The following is a 15,562-nucleotide window of genomic DNA, read 5'->3' on the forward strand; positions in this document are numbered from 1 at the left end:
AACATAAGATGTATAAAATGAATTAAATGGGCTTAATAAATTCAGATACATGTGCACACTGTAGATTGGATACTCCAGATAATTACTTTCATTCTATTTGGCTCTGTCCAACAATACACATTTTTGGCAAGCAGTTATCAATAGAATGTCCCTTTTCATGAGTTGCAGCATTCCACTATCTCCCTCTCTATGTTTACTTGGAGATCTCTCAGTATTTGATCCACCAATTCAAAAGCCATGGATAATCCTTATTGCTTTCACTATGGCAAAAAAAAGTCATTTTTTTTTAGCTGGAAGTCTAGAAATACAGTTAGTGTCACACAATGATTAAATCTCACGGATCACATGTCAATGGAGAAAGTGTCAGCCTCCATTAAAAACCAAACTACACATTTTGAAGAAACTCTGGGCCCGTTTATTGGCAGTTTTAATATTTAGTTCACGCTTCCATATACATAGTTGTCATAACATACATAATATGTACACGTTTACAATCCGTGAATAACAGATTATCAACATGTGACTTTTGCTTTTGCAGGAGCCGATATCACTCGTTCCCCCCTGTCATTCTCAACCGGAATGACTACTGTTGTAATATTTTTCCTCTTTGAGTAATGAGTGTACTATACCAGTTCTCACCATAATATCTCCCTCTTATACTTTTACTTACTTCTCTCCTGTCAAGTCTTTTCTTGTTATTTCTTTTTATTATGACATATCCTACGTCCTAAAACAGAAAGAAAAATCCACAGGGTACAGCTTTCTGGCTGGTTCAGGACACAGCTGTCAGCTCCACAGGAGAAGCCACAGTACGATTATGAGTGGGACTGCTGTTCAGAAATGTGATGCAGACTGTTGCTTTAACTAAATCATACATGTTGATTTGAGCCTCAGACTGGTGGAAATATCTTAACTGAGGAACGAGTTCGGCTGGCCTCTCGCCGAGCGGCTCCGCTAGCATGTTGAATCCAGGTCACCTGAGTGTCTCTCCGGGTGTGCAGAGGACAGGGCCGGGACATGGACATGTGCAGCTGGAGTGTCTCTCCGGGTGTGCAGAGGACAGGGCCGGGACATGGACATGTGTAGCTGGAGTGACTCTCCGGGGGTGCAGAGGACAGGGCAGGCACATGGACATGTGCAGCTGGAGTGACTCTCCGGGGGTGCAGAGGACAGGGCAGGCACATGGACATGTGCAGCTGGAGTGTCTCTCCGGGGGTGCAGAGGACAGGGCCGGGACATGGACATGTGCAGCTGGAGTGTCTCTCCGGGGGTGCAGAGGACAGGGCCGGGACATGGACATGTGCAGCTGGAGTGACTCTCTGGATGTGCAGAGGACAGGGCCGGGACATGTACATGTGCAGCTGGAGTGACTCTCCGGGTGTGCAGAGGACAGGGCCGGGACATGTACATGTCTGCAGCCCCGAACCCGAAGGCTTGGCTGGGCATGCCCATGTGTCCAAGGCTCTGGCAGCCTAACTCCAGCTGCAGTCCCCGGCTACCTGCGGGCCACGAGGACGGCTCAGTCACCCTGTGGGTTCCTCCACACAGAGGCTGTAAAGCCGCCGGTCTGCCTTTGCACAGCTGGTCAAGTGCCTTGACTTTAACCAGGGGAAGCTGAGAGGTGTTGCCGGCTCTGCGGAGACCATCATCTGGGCCTGCTCACCTGATGGAGAGCAAACACTCCAGCTGCAGGTCTCAGTAGAGATTTCCAATCTATCTATCCGGGAGGACCAGAGGAACTTGGCTTCGACATGACCACCAGAGGCTGCTGGTCACTGGATCCAAAGACCAGCACATTAGCGTTTGGTCAATACATACCTATAACTACCGCCTCTAGAGAGCAGTGGAAATGCCTGGCAGGGTCAGGCACCACTGCAGAGCTCAGGTACATGGATCACCCCTGTCTTTCCTCATGGAGCGGACTGGGGTCACGGGCTTGGAGTGCTTCCAGTACTGGTTCGGAACATCATTGCGTAGCAAGGTGAGAAAGGAAATCCGGCACTGCCTTGTTATCAGCTTTGTCTTTCCTTGGATTTGAGGCTGGTAGAAAGCAGTCTACCTTATGTTTCAGAAACACACTGTCCTGTCCCAGGTCCTGACAGCAATCACGTAGGACTGAGTAAAAATGTTATTTCTGTTAAAGGAGTGATGTTATTTTAAATGAGAGATTTTTCTATATATGATTGTGTTTATGTGGTAAAAACGGAAGAATCTTTGATGCTTTTATTTATTTTATTTTTTTTCTGAAGATATTTAAATATTAATATTTGAGTACTTTTTCTTTCTTTTTTTATCTCCTGTGTCAGTGGATGTCTTTTTTCCTCTATTTGTATGTATTAAAAAAAAAAAAGGAAACCACTGCTCTCCAAAAAAAATACCATTGCTGCACGTCTCAAATTTGGAAAGGACCACGTGGATGTTCCACAACACTTCTGGGACAATGTCCTGGGGACGGATGAGACAAAAGTTGAACTCTTTGGCAGAAACGTGCAACGCTATGTTTGGAGGAAAAAAAAGCACTGCACAACAACACCAACACCAACACCTCATCCCAACCGTAAAGCATGGTGGGGCTGCTTTGCTGCCCCAGGGCCTGGACAGCTTTCTATCATAGAGGGAACAATTAATTCAGAATTGTATCAAGAAATCTTACAGGAGAATGTCAGGGTAGCGGTCTCCTGAAGCTTAATAGAAGTTGGGTGATGCAACAAGACAATGACACGGAACACAGGGGTAAATCAACAACGGAATAGCTTAAACAGAAGAAAATGTGTGTTCTGGAATGGCCAAGTCAGAGTCCAGACCAAAACCCAATTGAGATGCTGTGGCATGACCTGAGCTGCTCACTCAAGGAATCCTAGAAATATCAATGAACTGAGACAGTTTTGTAAGGAGGAATGGTCTACAATTCCTCCTAATCATTGTGTAAGTCTCACCAGCAGCTACAGGAAATGGTTGTTGGAGATTATTGCTGCTAAAGGAGGTTCTACCAGTTTACTAAATACAAGTAAAAATACAAATACTAAATCACTTACTTTTTCCAGCCTGCACTGTTAATGTTTAAATTATGTGTTCAATATTGACAAGAAGAAGTACAATTTTTTGTGTGTTATTAGTTTAAGCAGATTGTGTTTGTCTATTATTTTGACTTAGTTGAAGATCGGACCACATTTTTAATGCAGAAATCCAGTTAATTCCAAAGGTTTCACAAACTTTTTCTTGGAACTGTATGTGCAACATCTTGTCAAAATATAATTCTTTCACCTCAGAACTATCACCAGAATACGTACTTTGTTGTCGCTAACTGTTGCTGAGAAGCTGGTCAACTCATTAAGGCTCTACTTGCTGGGTTTTCCAAATCGATCAAAGTTTATTTATCAAATGCACAACAATACAGCATGCAGCAGTAGTTGCTGGCAATGAAATGTCTTTTCTGCGAGCTCACCAGGGATAAAGATTACAAAATTAAGATGAAAAAAAATAAGGTTGCATAATAAATAATAATGCAATGGATATTGAATAAAATAAACTCAGACAAAAATCAGTATAAATAGAGCTGTGATGTGTCCAGGGTGTATGCAATACATTATGTGCAAGTAGTGCAGTATGCTGGATACAGTGATAACTGTATGTGCATGCAGCTATTATGGGTGATTTTCTGAAGGAGCTGCGGGTTGGCTATTTAGCAGTCTTATTGCCTGATCCACATTGAGCAAACTTCAGTATGTCCAGAATCTGGCAACCAGAATCCTGACCAGGTCTAATGCAAGTGATCACATTACTCCTATCCTAGAGCACCTGCTCCTACTGTACCCCCATCTACTGTCTTCTCTCATTGTGTATTTTCATAGTATATATATTTTGTTCTTGTTGTTGTTGTTGTTGTTTTTTTGTTGCTGTTCTGCAAAGCTGTTTGAGAAGCCACCTTTACAGGTGCAATATATTGTTTTATTATTATTATTATTATTATTATTATTATTATTATTATTATTACTACTACTACCACTGTATCCAGTACTGTACTGTATTGTGATCATCTCAGCAGGAATAAACATAATAACAGGCCTCTAAAGGTTTGCTATTCTTGTAACAGCTTGGCAACGGTACTCTTGATTCATAGACCACCGAGACCTCTTGTGCAGATCCAAAATATTTTAGACTGGTGATCTATGAGCTACAGTAGATAGACATTTTTATTTTATTTGTTTTTCACCTTTTTCCTAGTAAGCAATTTTTATTCTCAGTTGAAACTGCAAACTCAGTCCTCCCCGTTTTTAAATCGAAGCGTTCTTCTTCAATGTTCTTCACTTCAACTAACGCTGTTTTTCTGCATCAGGTGTTTGATAACTGCAAGTGTCTGATGGCCGCTGGCTCTGCCACTTGGAATCTCACAGCAGTTCTGGGGCACTGTCAGCACAGGGAAGGATGTGAAAAGGTCTTCCCCTATTTCTTAGCACTGTCTGTCCTCACGTCCTTTGTCATCTCTTTGGGAGGTACACCAGGATACATACTGTTAATAAGGTAAAGCTGTGGCTCATTTCACCTGCAGCTTCAGGTGACAGAAAACAGTGATGACCCAGGTGTTTGTAGATGCGACAGCAGTACTGCTTTCTGAAGACATGGGCACTGGTGTTCAGTGACCATTAAAAATGAAAATACACATTAAACATACTTGCAATATGAATTAATGCTGTGGTAGACCTACATACAGTATACTTGAATTACAGTGAAAAGTATGTTAGGTACAAAAAATGAGAAACTTATGTTGCTGTGTTTAAAAAAATATACAGGCTATGGAGTCTTTATACACTATGACTGAGTTACTAAAATTATACACTTTTGCCTATATTAATCTCTTGAACTGAAATACATATTTCATTAGTAGAGAAATCATGAATTGGGCAGAAAAGATTAATTTCACTTCACTGTTCCAGTAAATTTGCTTTTTAAATTCAAGTTCAATTAACTTTATTGGCATGTACTGTATGACGAATTACTGTGTTGCCAGGGTAGATACAAGTCTTCTCTGTAAGAAATATTATAAATGAGGGGACAATTTGACCCATCTGGCCTGTCTGTCAGGATGAGAAACCAGGGTTTTCAGCTTCAAAAAGATGGTAGGGTAGCATGGTAGGATAGTCCTACAGTCCTTTATATAAAGAAATGCTTCGTGATCCAGTTTTAAATGCACTTCCACATAGTTACATTTAGAATTAACATTCCCTCAAGCAACAAAAAATGTGTATGGTTGCTTTGCTCTGTGGTGCAGAGCAGCAATATCTTTTGTATAACTAAAATTGTGCATTGACCAAAATTGTGAGTATACTGAATGTGATTTGTCTAGTGCATTGTGCAATTTTAACATCACAGCATTGATTGATTTTCAGTTGTGAATATATAGCCTAAAATTGCATTTTTATTGCTTTCCCACTATAAAATGCAGAAGTTATGTGTGAATAATACATATAGAAACAATTTCTTGTAGTTTTCATTCAAAGATCACGTAGCTTAGAGTACCCACATGAGGGAGACAAAGAGTGATGTTTCCAAACATTTCATGTTGCATTTTGTTCTCAGCATGGTTTGGTTTTTTATATATTTTTCCAGGCATTCACTAAAAGACAAATAGAAGATAGTCCTCTTATATGTATGTGAAATATATCATACATTATTGTTTTATTATTATTGTTTCTGTTGCTTAGTCAAATGTGCAACCAAATTCCTTCTAGGTGCATTAAACCAGAATTAAAATCACTGGCCTTAGGATTCCACACACTGGCCACCAGAACACTTGGTGAGTTTTGTTAAATGTTATGTAATTATTCATGTTAAACAATCTAAACAACCCAGATAGTATCCCAGGTAAACTGCACCTATTGGTCCAGCGCTGGCAGTAACTTAGTTGTAACATTGCTCTCACTGCAACTCAGACAGCTACAGTTTATTGTTGACTAAACGTATATTACCTTTGGCCTGCATGAACCGTTTTAAATGTTAAAGACTATGGCATCAGCCTCTTTTTTATATCTATGTTGAGATTAGTGTCTTTTTGAACTAAGAAGTTTCAGATTTGAATTTATAGTGGAGTCAAAAGGTTAAAAAATGGTCTGTCTCCATAATCTTATCTAAATATGTATGTTAATTGAAGAACACAAAAATTATTACAAACAAGAAGAGGCATCTGCTTCAACAACATGTTCCCAAGTTCCCACAGCCCTTTTTGTAAATAAAGTGCCCAAAACTGTCAGAACAGAAAATGGTAAAAAAAAGCCTTATATACTGAGAAACATTATTTTCAGTTTTAAATGCATTTACTTTTAGTTTCTGATTGTGTTGTCTGGTTCAGGTTTCACTGTTTAATCTAAACAAGGTCACCGAGTTGACTTTGACAGCCTTTGAGGACGTTGAAAACTTGAATCATGTCCCTTCGTCGTCTTCTCTCTTCAAAACTAAATTCGCTCACTTCCTTCAGACCATTTGACTAGTTGACTAACTATACCATAGTCTAAATTATTGACAGAAATTTGTAAGACCGGGAGTCCTAGTATAAGTTCCTGTGGTACTCCACTAATTACATTACCTTAATTTGTGCATTCACTCCTTATCAGTACCCTCTGATTTCTAATAACCAATTCTCAATCCAAACACACACACACCCCTAACATCAAATGTCCCCAATGTCTAAACAAACATTCCCCTGTCTACTACCTGTATTTTAAGAATTTATCTTGCATTAGGTAATTAATGGCAATTTGGATAGTAGTGAAAGACAGTTTGTTGGTATGGCCCATGTCAGTGAATCTCATTTGGCTTTATGAAGAATCAGCAATATAAAAAGTTCTAGACTAATAATCATCCAGATCTAGATTTTATACATAACACCTTTGGCTTAATTTGACATAAATGTGGATAACCTTGGCAAATGTAACAAATTCTAGTGCATATACATTTTTACCTCTGTTTTTTCATAGCTACAGTATTGCAATAGCTGTGTATTAGATTACAACATCTGTTTTATCTGAGTGTTGCTTTTTCCAGCTGGAATCCCTGCCCCCATATATTTTGGGGCTCTTATTGACACAACCTGTGTGAAGTGGGGCAGGAAGAAATGTGGAGGACAGGGAGCATGCAGGCTATATGACACCAGTGCTTACAGGTAATTTTCCAAGTGGCAAAATACTTTTCAGTGATGCTTTGGCATTTTAGAGGCATATAATAATAATAATAATAATAATAATAATAATAATTGCTTACACTTATATAGCGCTTTTCTGGACACTCCACTCAAAGCGTTTTACAGGTAATGGTAACTCCCCTCCACCACCACCATTGTGCAGCATCCACCTGGATGATGTGACGGCAGCCATAGTGCACCAGAACACTCACCACACATCTCATATCAGTGGGGAGGAGACCAGAGTAATAATCCCCATAGATGGGGATTATTAGGAGGCCATGATTGGTAAGGGCCAATGGGAAATTTGGAAAGAACGTTGGGGTTACACCCCTACTCTTTTTGAGAAACGCCCTGGGATTTTTAATGACCATAGAGAGTCAGGACCTCGGTTTTTACGTCTCATCCGAAGGATGCCACCTGTTTACAGTGTCCCGTCACTATACTGGGGCATTAGGACCCACATGGACCACAGGGTGAGTGCCCCCTGCTGGCCCCACTAACACCTCTTCCAGCGGCAACCTTTTCCCAGGAGGTCTCCCATCTAGGTACTGACCAGGCTCACACCTGCTTAGCTTTAGTGGATTGCCAGTTGTCAGTTGCAGAGTGATATGGCTGCTGGCTATATAGAATGTTAGTATCTGAAGAACTGCTTCAGCATGCATTGGCTGCAAAGTAACAAAGAAAGTAAATCTTAATTTCACGCTGAAAAGCAGGAAGAAGAAACAGAGTGTTTCAGCTGTTAATTAAGCCTTCTTCAGGTGTGCCTGAACTCTAACCCTAACTCCATATCTGAAGAAAGCTGAATAGCCAAAATGCTGTGCTGCTTCTTTCTACTTTTCAGTATGGAGTTACCTTACTTGATCTTGATCCAATAAATTTTTCTCATTTCTTGTGAGCCTTAGGTAACATTCATAATTTAAAGACACAAGGGGTTAGGGTTAGGATTTTTAGGATAGTGCTTAAAACTACTGTAGTCCCAAGAACATAGTTATAATTTTGAATTAGAGAAATAGCCCTTCATACTTGGAGCCAGGGTTTAGTCTAATTGTAAAATAGTTGTCAGTCCATTTTCTTGTAACGTAGACTACTGCTAAGTTAATTTAGTCTTCACGGTAAGCAAATGAATTAACAGTCATTGGGAAATTGTTCCATTGCTTTATTTGTAGCCTTTAGTGTGTTGATTATGTTACCACAAACAACTTATCAGATTTATGCACAAAAGCTGCAGGTGCTCACAAGTACTAGTTTTATCTTAGCCAAACATCCCCTGAAGAGTAGCATTACTCTGATAGCTGCTTAGGAGACAAGTGCACTGTATTATGCATGTAGTAGGTTTAAATGTACTGTAAATTTAACTAGCATAACTGCAAATACTGTTTGCAAGCCGTTTTGCCGTTTTTACCCACAATCATAAAACAAGCAATTTGAAGAAAAAAACAGCAGTCTTGACCATTTTAGGACCCTCACTTACTATGGGGTCAGTTTCCAAGTTCTTTTAACATTTGCTTTGCTTGTGTTCTTTATGTGAATGCTCTAGTAAGTGAATTGCCCTCTTGTGTGATTATATTCCCTTCACTCCCATGTGTATTGCAGTGTGCTGAGGGGAACAAATATTTTAAAGTGACTTGAAAACAGAATGACCACAAATGTTATTTGTTTTATTTTAGAACATTCAGATCCATATGATAAAGGTATCAAAAAAATTACTTTCTGAATATTTTATTTAGATAGTTTGTGTGTGACCTGTGATATTTTCATTGGTTTTTCATAGGTGGGATTCATATGCAGATATGTTTCATTAATAAGCTGTATGCTGTTGTCTCTTTCCAGAGTAGTGTACCTAGGGCTGACTTTGGGCTTGCGAACTGTATCGTTTTTCCCGTGTGTGGCTGTGTATGCGCTGTTGAAGAAACACGTACAACATGAAGCAAAAGACTCGCTCGCCAACAGAGGAGCAGAGGTGGAATCCTTGAGGAAGGAAGAGGTGAACTCTTTTCACTGTGACCACTTGATAAGGACATCAGACTGCCATCCGGACAAGGAGACCCGACTGTGAAGGGGAGGATGTGCCTTTTGTTTAAACCTGAAGACGGTGGCGAAAAAGCCACGTTGAATGTTTTTCTTAGGACATGAATGATACTGAGCATCAAAAGAAACATATCACTGTGTTTAGCCTATGTAGGCTTTTAAAAAATGAAGTATTTGGTTATGTGATAATTACATATGTACAGTAAGTCTTCAGTTCGATGAATTGATCATCTTACTATGACACACCCCAGACTTTATTGCACATGCACTAAATCACCTCAGTATCGAGATCTGATTGGGCCCACAATGAAGCCTGATGTAAATCAAGAAAGAAAGCACAGAATGGAAGCCATGTGTCCCACTTATCCTCAACACACTGGTATCATGCCATCTGGATGCCTGGAGGCCATCCCACACTCTGTTCACCCTGTGGAGGTGTCGTGCTGACAAGATGTTACAGCTGAACACAGGCCGGCCACAATCTGGGAGACCTTATGAGACCTCACAGCAACTGATGGGGTGATGACCTGACCACCATCATCTAGTTTCTACAGTCCTCCACTCATATAGGATTGAGAGCACAGTGCTTTAGTGATCACGCCCTTGCTGCCCTTCCTCCTGGCTCGTCCTGGCACGACAACAGTGTAGGAGAACCACGCACATCCTCGTGATGCTCTTCACTACGACTTTGTTGTGAGGTGAGGATGCCTCGTGTTGATGCCCTACTCACCAGTTTATGAACTCTACTGTTCAGGCGCAGAATACTCTGGGAAAAGTGATGGGATTTAGGGCTCAATCCAGTGAACAGGCACATTCTGGTCTAATTCTACAACAGGGACAGGTACAAAGCATGCATTGCACTTGTACAGCTTGTATTGCTTCCAGTGGTGGCCTCACATGCTGCTAACCTGTGTCTCTCATGGAAGACCTCCAGCTGATGGCAGATGATAATCAGCGTTAGGAATATTACTGCATCTGTCATGTCTGTTCAATAAAATGTCAAAGCACCTTTTCAAAAAAGATTGCCATAATCTTACGAACATTATACATTTGTTACAGTTTTTGAGTGCTAAGATTCTTTTGATGCTCAGTATATATATTTCAAGTTGACCACTGTAGATTTTAAATTAATACTCTTGAAATGTGCATTTGGTGTTTCAACAAAAATGAAACTATGAATCTTTCTTTTCTTGTAGAGAATAATATAAATCATTTGGATTAATTTTATGGACAGGATTTGAAAAATGTTATGTTTGTAGAACTTTGTTTTCTTGATTAACTTTTTTTTTTACTTTTCAAAAAACCCATGCACAATATACTGCCATTTCACTGTGCAGTTTATCTGCTACATTAGTATGAAGTTTTACTTACTCTTTGGTTCAAATTCTAAAACAGTGGTACACCAGGCAGTTACTGTATCTACCTTTAGTGTTGCACTACTCAACAGAAATCTATTTCCCATATAGATCACATACATTTGAAAGTATTAATATTAGTAGTAATTATAATATTATTACAAGCTGTACATCTTTTATATTAAATGGGCTGGAGCTGTATTGTTTCTAAAAAGACAAGAACTGATTTGATGAGAAAACCATGTTCATTATATGAGTAATGGAAAAAGGTATTCCCTGCAGTGATTAGCATTATATCCTGTAACCATTCCTTCACGTAAATGGATTTGGTCATTGCTCTGACATACTGTAAATGTATAAAACGTCTGTTGACTTGGTAGTCTATAAAGAACAAAAGGTGTTACATATGGCTGTCAGTTCATGGAGGAATGTCTGCTGCTTTCATTTTCAACTGGACCAATGAATTGAACAATCTGTAAATATATAAATATAAATCAAGAACAGCAGGCAATAATTTACCAATAATTTAAATTCTTATGGGAGTATAAAACAAGCTAATCATTTTATTGACACACTGGCTTTTTTCAAGAACTAGCTAGATGACATCCTTGGATGAAATAACTACTAAGTACCAAATGAGCTAGGTATATCCAATAGTCTGCTCTTATTTGCAACTTTTCTCATTTCTAATGTTGTTAAACTAATTATTTTTTAGACATAAGGTCTTCTTGTAAATTATTTACGGTGATTACTGAGGACATTCACTTTATTAAATGTATGATTACTTGGAAGACACATCAGAGCCTGGTTAGGTGTATTACCATCCATTTTCTAAAGTGTCCAAAACAGCATTGCAAGGGAGCCAAAGTCTATCCTTGCAAACAACTTTCGCAAGGCAGGATACACTCTCTATGGGACACCAGTCCATCTTAGGGCAGACACAGACATGCACAGACTCACACCAGAGACAATAACCTACCAGTACAGTATGTCTTTGAACAGTGGGAGGAAACCCATGTGAACCCAGGGAGAACATACAAAGTCCATTCAGATAGCACTTCAGGAGTTGAACCCAGGGCCACAGTGCTGCAAGGCAGTAATGCTGCTCTATTCCAGTTATGTGGTTAGTTAAATAATTAAACCAATAATGACATTGAGAGCTCCAGTGAGCAAAAACCATGAGACACTAAGTCTGACACCCTGTTTTAAAAGGAAGGATTCCCTTTTCTCTGCCTGTACCATTTAAAGATATTCCATTGTTTTAGTGGTCATTCAATCTCAGGGAGATAACGTGCCAGTGATTAAACAAAACCATTCACCTTTTTCCCCCATTCAGTTGGTTATTTAATCATCTTTGGTGATAAATGTCTGATTTAACTAAGTATAGCTTTGTTTGACATTGAAATTACTCAAAAGAAAATGTCTTCTGCTGTGAAAACCTAGGTACAAACTTCACCAGTACAGCGTTAGTGGTTAAATGAAAAGGTATATGCTGTATATTTGTTTCTTACTGAATGGAGTGTTTTCTTTTCTTGAGAAAATAAACTGCCCAAGTGTATCACAGACATATAGAATTTAAACCATTGCACTTTGAAGTACCTCATTTTATTCAGAAATTGAAATGTATAAAATGTCACCATTGTGCCTAGAGAAAGTATTTTGACAAATAAATCTGGTTTGTAAAACTGTTGCATGCCATTTCTGTCTGTTGTCATTGGATTTTGAAGTAGATGATGTTCAAATAGGTTCAAGTCTTGGAAGAAAAAATGTTGGAAGATTTTAGGAGTTGGATATTATTTAGAGATCAAAATAAGAGTAGGATTTGCAACGGAGCAAAAGCCTCTTAAAAATGGATAGTAATAAGGAACAAGTAAAGGTTTATTCCATGCTGAAAAGAGAAGAAAAACAATGTTTCGGCTGTGGAGCCTTCTTCGGGAGCCTTCTTCACACCCGAAGAAGGCTCCACAGCCGAAATGTAGTTACTTTTCTTCTCTTTTCAGGATGGAATAAACATTTACTTGTTCCTTTGCAACCTATGCATGCTGACGCAGCTACCTGCATGGATAGTAATAATAACTTTAACAATGAGAATGAACTTCAGATAAACTATGCAGAGCTTAGAACAGCATCTGCTCTATTTGAAGCTCAAATAGTCTACAAAACCACCAGAATTAGTGTTATGGGCTGCATAGATCTACAAAAAAAGTGGTAGTCACAAAATTAAAAATCCTTACATTTCCAGTTACTGACTCCGAATATTTTTTGCCAATTCACGATTGAATAGATTATTAGTTAACTGTCTAGTTTTATCTATCCATTCATTTCCTTACCTCTCAACGCAATTCAGGATCGAGGGGCTCCAGAGCTTATTTTGGCAAGAAACAGACACAAAGTGAGGATTGACCACTTAGCCCATTCAGAGCCATGGTGGTCTAGCCTATCGTCTGTGGCACAAGTTGGGATACACCCTGGATGGGATGCCAGTCTATCACAGAGCGCACAAAGACAAAAACCCACACTAAGACCACTATTCCTAGAAGCCAATTAACCTACCAGCATGTCTTTGGAAAGTGGGAGGAAACGAGCTCCCAGAGGAAACCCACACAGACATGGGGAAACAGAACATAGACAGAACCCAGAGGGTGAGAGTCAACAATGTTTTATCTAACCAGAAGCATTCCTCTACTGGGTCCTCCAAGGGTGTGTATTGTCTCCCTTACTCTTTGTGCCATACACAAAGAATTGCAAGAGCTATCACCACTCAAGACACCTAATCAAATTTGCTGACGACTCTGTCATTGTTAGCCTGCTACAGGTCAACAGGTGGAGCCGCGGACCAGTCGTTGATGACTTTGCCACCTGGTGTGAACAAAACTTCCTCAAGCTAAATGTGTCTGAGACCAAAGACATGGTAATTGACTTCAGGAAAACAATAACACACTCCCACTCTAACCTACATTGGGGGGATTCAGTGGAGATAGTAGAACAATACAAGTACTTGAGGACTGTTCTGGACTCCAAGATTAATTTTGAAGACAATATTGACCTGATCCTCAGAAAAGGTCAACAGCGTCTTTTTTTTCTTAAGGAAGCTTAAATATTTTAAGGTTGATGATTCATTGTTGATTTCGTTCTACTGGTCCTTCCTTGAATCTGTTCTATCTTTTGCCCTGATCTGCTGGTTTGGCAACCTGAATCTGAGAAGCAAGAACAAACTGGGTGCTGATCTTCCAGCCTTCTCTTCCATCTATCATTCACGTGTTTTCGGTAAAGCAAAATCCGTCTGCGATGATTCTTCACAGCCCTTTGTTAATAACTTCCAGTTATTCCCATCAAAACACAGATAACGACTCCCCAACTCCAAAACCAACAGATTCAAGTTCTCATTCATACCTGTAGCCACATAATTAATAATAACAAATTATTCATATACAATAATGATTATAATAATTATCATTATTGCCATATTGTATTATATTATTATTATTATTTTTATTATTAACACTTGACCTTCTTCTAAGTAAATACGTATATTGTTGCTCCTGTCGTTTTTTTCTTCTGTCCATCTGTACACCAACACTGCTGCTGTAAAACAACTTACCCCCCCAGGGATAATAAAGACACCCTCTCTCTCTAAAACTCCACACAAATAGCACCCTATGAATTGAACCCAGGGCCCCAGCACAGTGATGCAACAATGCTCACCACTACACCACACCTAACACATTGCAAATAATTCACAATAACTATAATGCTTTAATTTTCTAAACCCATCTACTGTATAACATAGCAGAAAGTGTCTGTGCAGTCATTCCATCCCTATTGTAAAGACGTATGACAGACACAGGCTGTTCAGTGAGTGAAAATAAGAACACAAGACAGGTTACAAATGAAAACAGTCTATGTGGTTCATCTATCTTGCTTGGCTGCTGGTAGTGTTTTGCATTTTTATGTTTGACTTTTGCGTTTGTTTTACTGCCACATACTTCCATTTAAAAAGCAATTGTCACTCTTGGAATCTTCCCCATATCCAGATGTGGCAAAACATATTCATTGTTATTAAAACATAAGAACAGTTATGACTGAAAGGAGGCGATTTGGCCTATCTAGCCTGGTAATTAGTTTGGTAATTATTAGCTAAGTAATCAGAGGCAATCATTTCTCCATTTCCAGAAAAATGCCAGGGTATACATTTTCACAACATGACTGGGAAGCTTGTTTTATGCCCACACAGCCCTTTGTGCAAACCCTATGTATAAAGAAGTGCCTCCTGTTGTCAGTTAAGTGCACTTCCACTTGCTTTGCATTTGTGTTCTGCGGTTCGTATGTCACCATTGATTCTGAAGATATCCACTGGGTTGGCTTTGTAAAAGCCTTTGAGGAATTCGAATACTTGAATCTGGTCCCTACGTACTGGTGTCTTCGCTGTTCAAGTCTAAAAATGTTTCATTTTTTCAGCCTGCCAGTGTAGAACATACCCTTAAAACTAGGAATGCTGGCTTAACAATACATACCTGGTCCCTGCTGCATGGTTCCTTATTCCAGCTCTGGGTCAAAAGAAGTCCTGTTTTGAAGCCAACATGGTCATCTTCTACAAGGGCCTCCCAATCTAATTTACATTTAGATATTAATTACAGTAACTGAAAATTAAATAATTGCAATCATCCTTTTCAATGTTATATTTCAATAAACCATCTCACAAGGCATGGCATTTCACTGAGTAGAGCTCAAACCTCAAGCACACGTACTGTATGCAAAACATGTAAAGGGAGGTTAAATATGAAAAAATATAAAGTTACAAATTGGGCTTTGCAAGTTACTGGTATGAAGGTAAGATTCAGTTTCACTAATATCACTTTTTTTAAATGATTGTTTTTTTCTTAAGAGGATTTGGAGAAAAACATCTGTAGTATAGTTTTTCTTTTGTGTTTGTAAAATAGTACTATGTTTTAGATATATTGATAGCGTACTGTGGATGTTTGATAGATATGTCTTTGAACTA

General features: G+C 39.2%; 1 protein-coding gene across 2 annotated transcripts in view; it reads left to right on the top strand.

Annotated features, from left to right (window-relative positions):
* slco1c1 (solute carrier organic anion transporter family, member 1C1) overlaps positions 1–12,250 on the top strand; it is a 54,436-nt gene extending 42,186 nt beyond the window's left edge. For both annotated transcript variants that reach the window (XM_006633167.3, XM_015352154.2), the window contains exons 12-15: positions 4,337–4,521; positions 5,730–5,794; positions 7,039–7,156; positions 9,008–12,250. In XM_006633167.3, coding sequence (XP_006633230.3) covers positions 4,337–4,521; positions 5,730–5,794; positions 7,039–7,156; positions 9,008–9,233 — 594 coding nt within the window. In that variant the 3' untranslated portion in view covers positions 9,234–12,250. The remainder of the gene's footprint in view (positions 1–4,336; positions 4,522–5,729; positions 5,795–7,038; positions 7,157–9,007) is intronic.
* The last annotated feature ends 3,312 nt before the right edge of the window (positions 12,251–15,562 follow it).

This window comes from Lepisosteus oculatus, chromosome 7, assembly GCF_040954835.1.
Source record: "Lepisosteus oculatus isolate fLepOcu1 chromosome 7, fLepOcu1.hap2, whole genome shotgun sequence".
Lineage (NCBI taxonomy): Eukaryota > Metazoa > Chordata > Actinopteri > Semionotiformes > Lepisosteidae > Lepisosteus > Lepisosteus oculatus.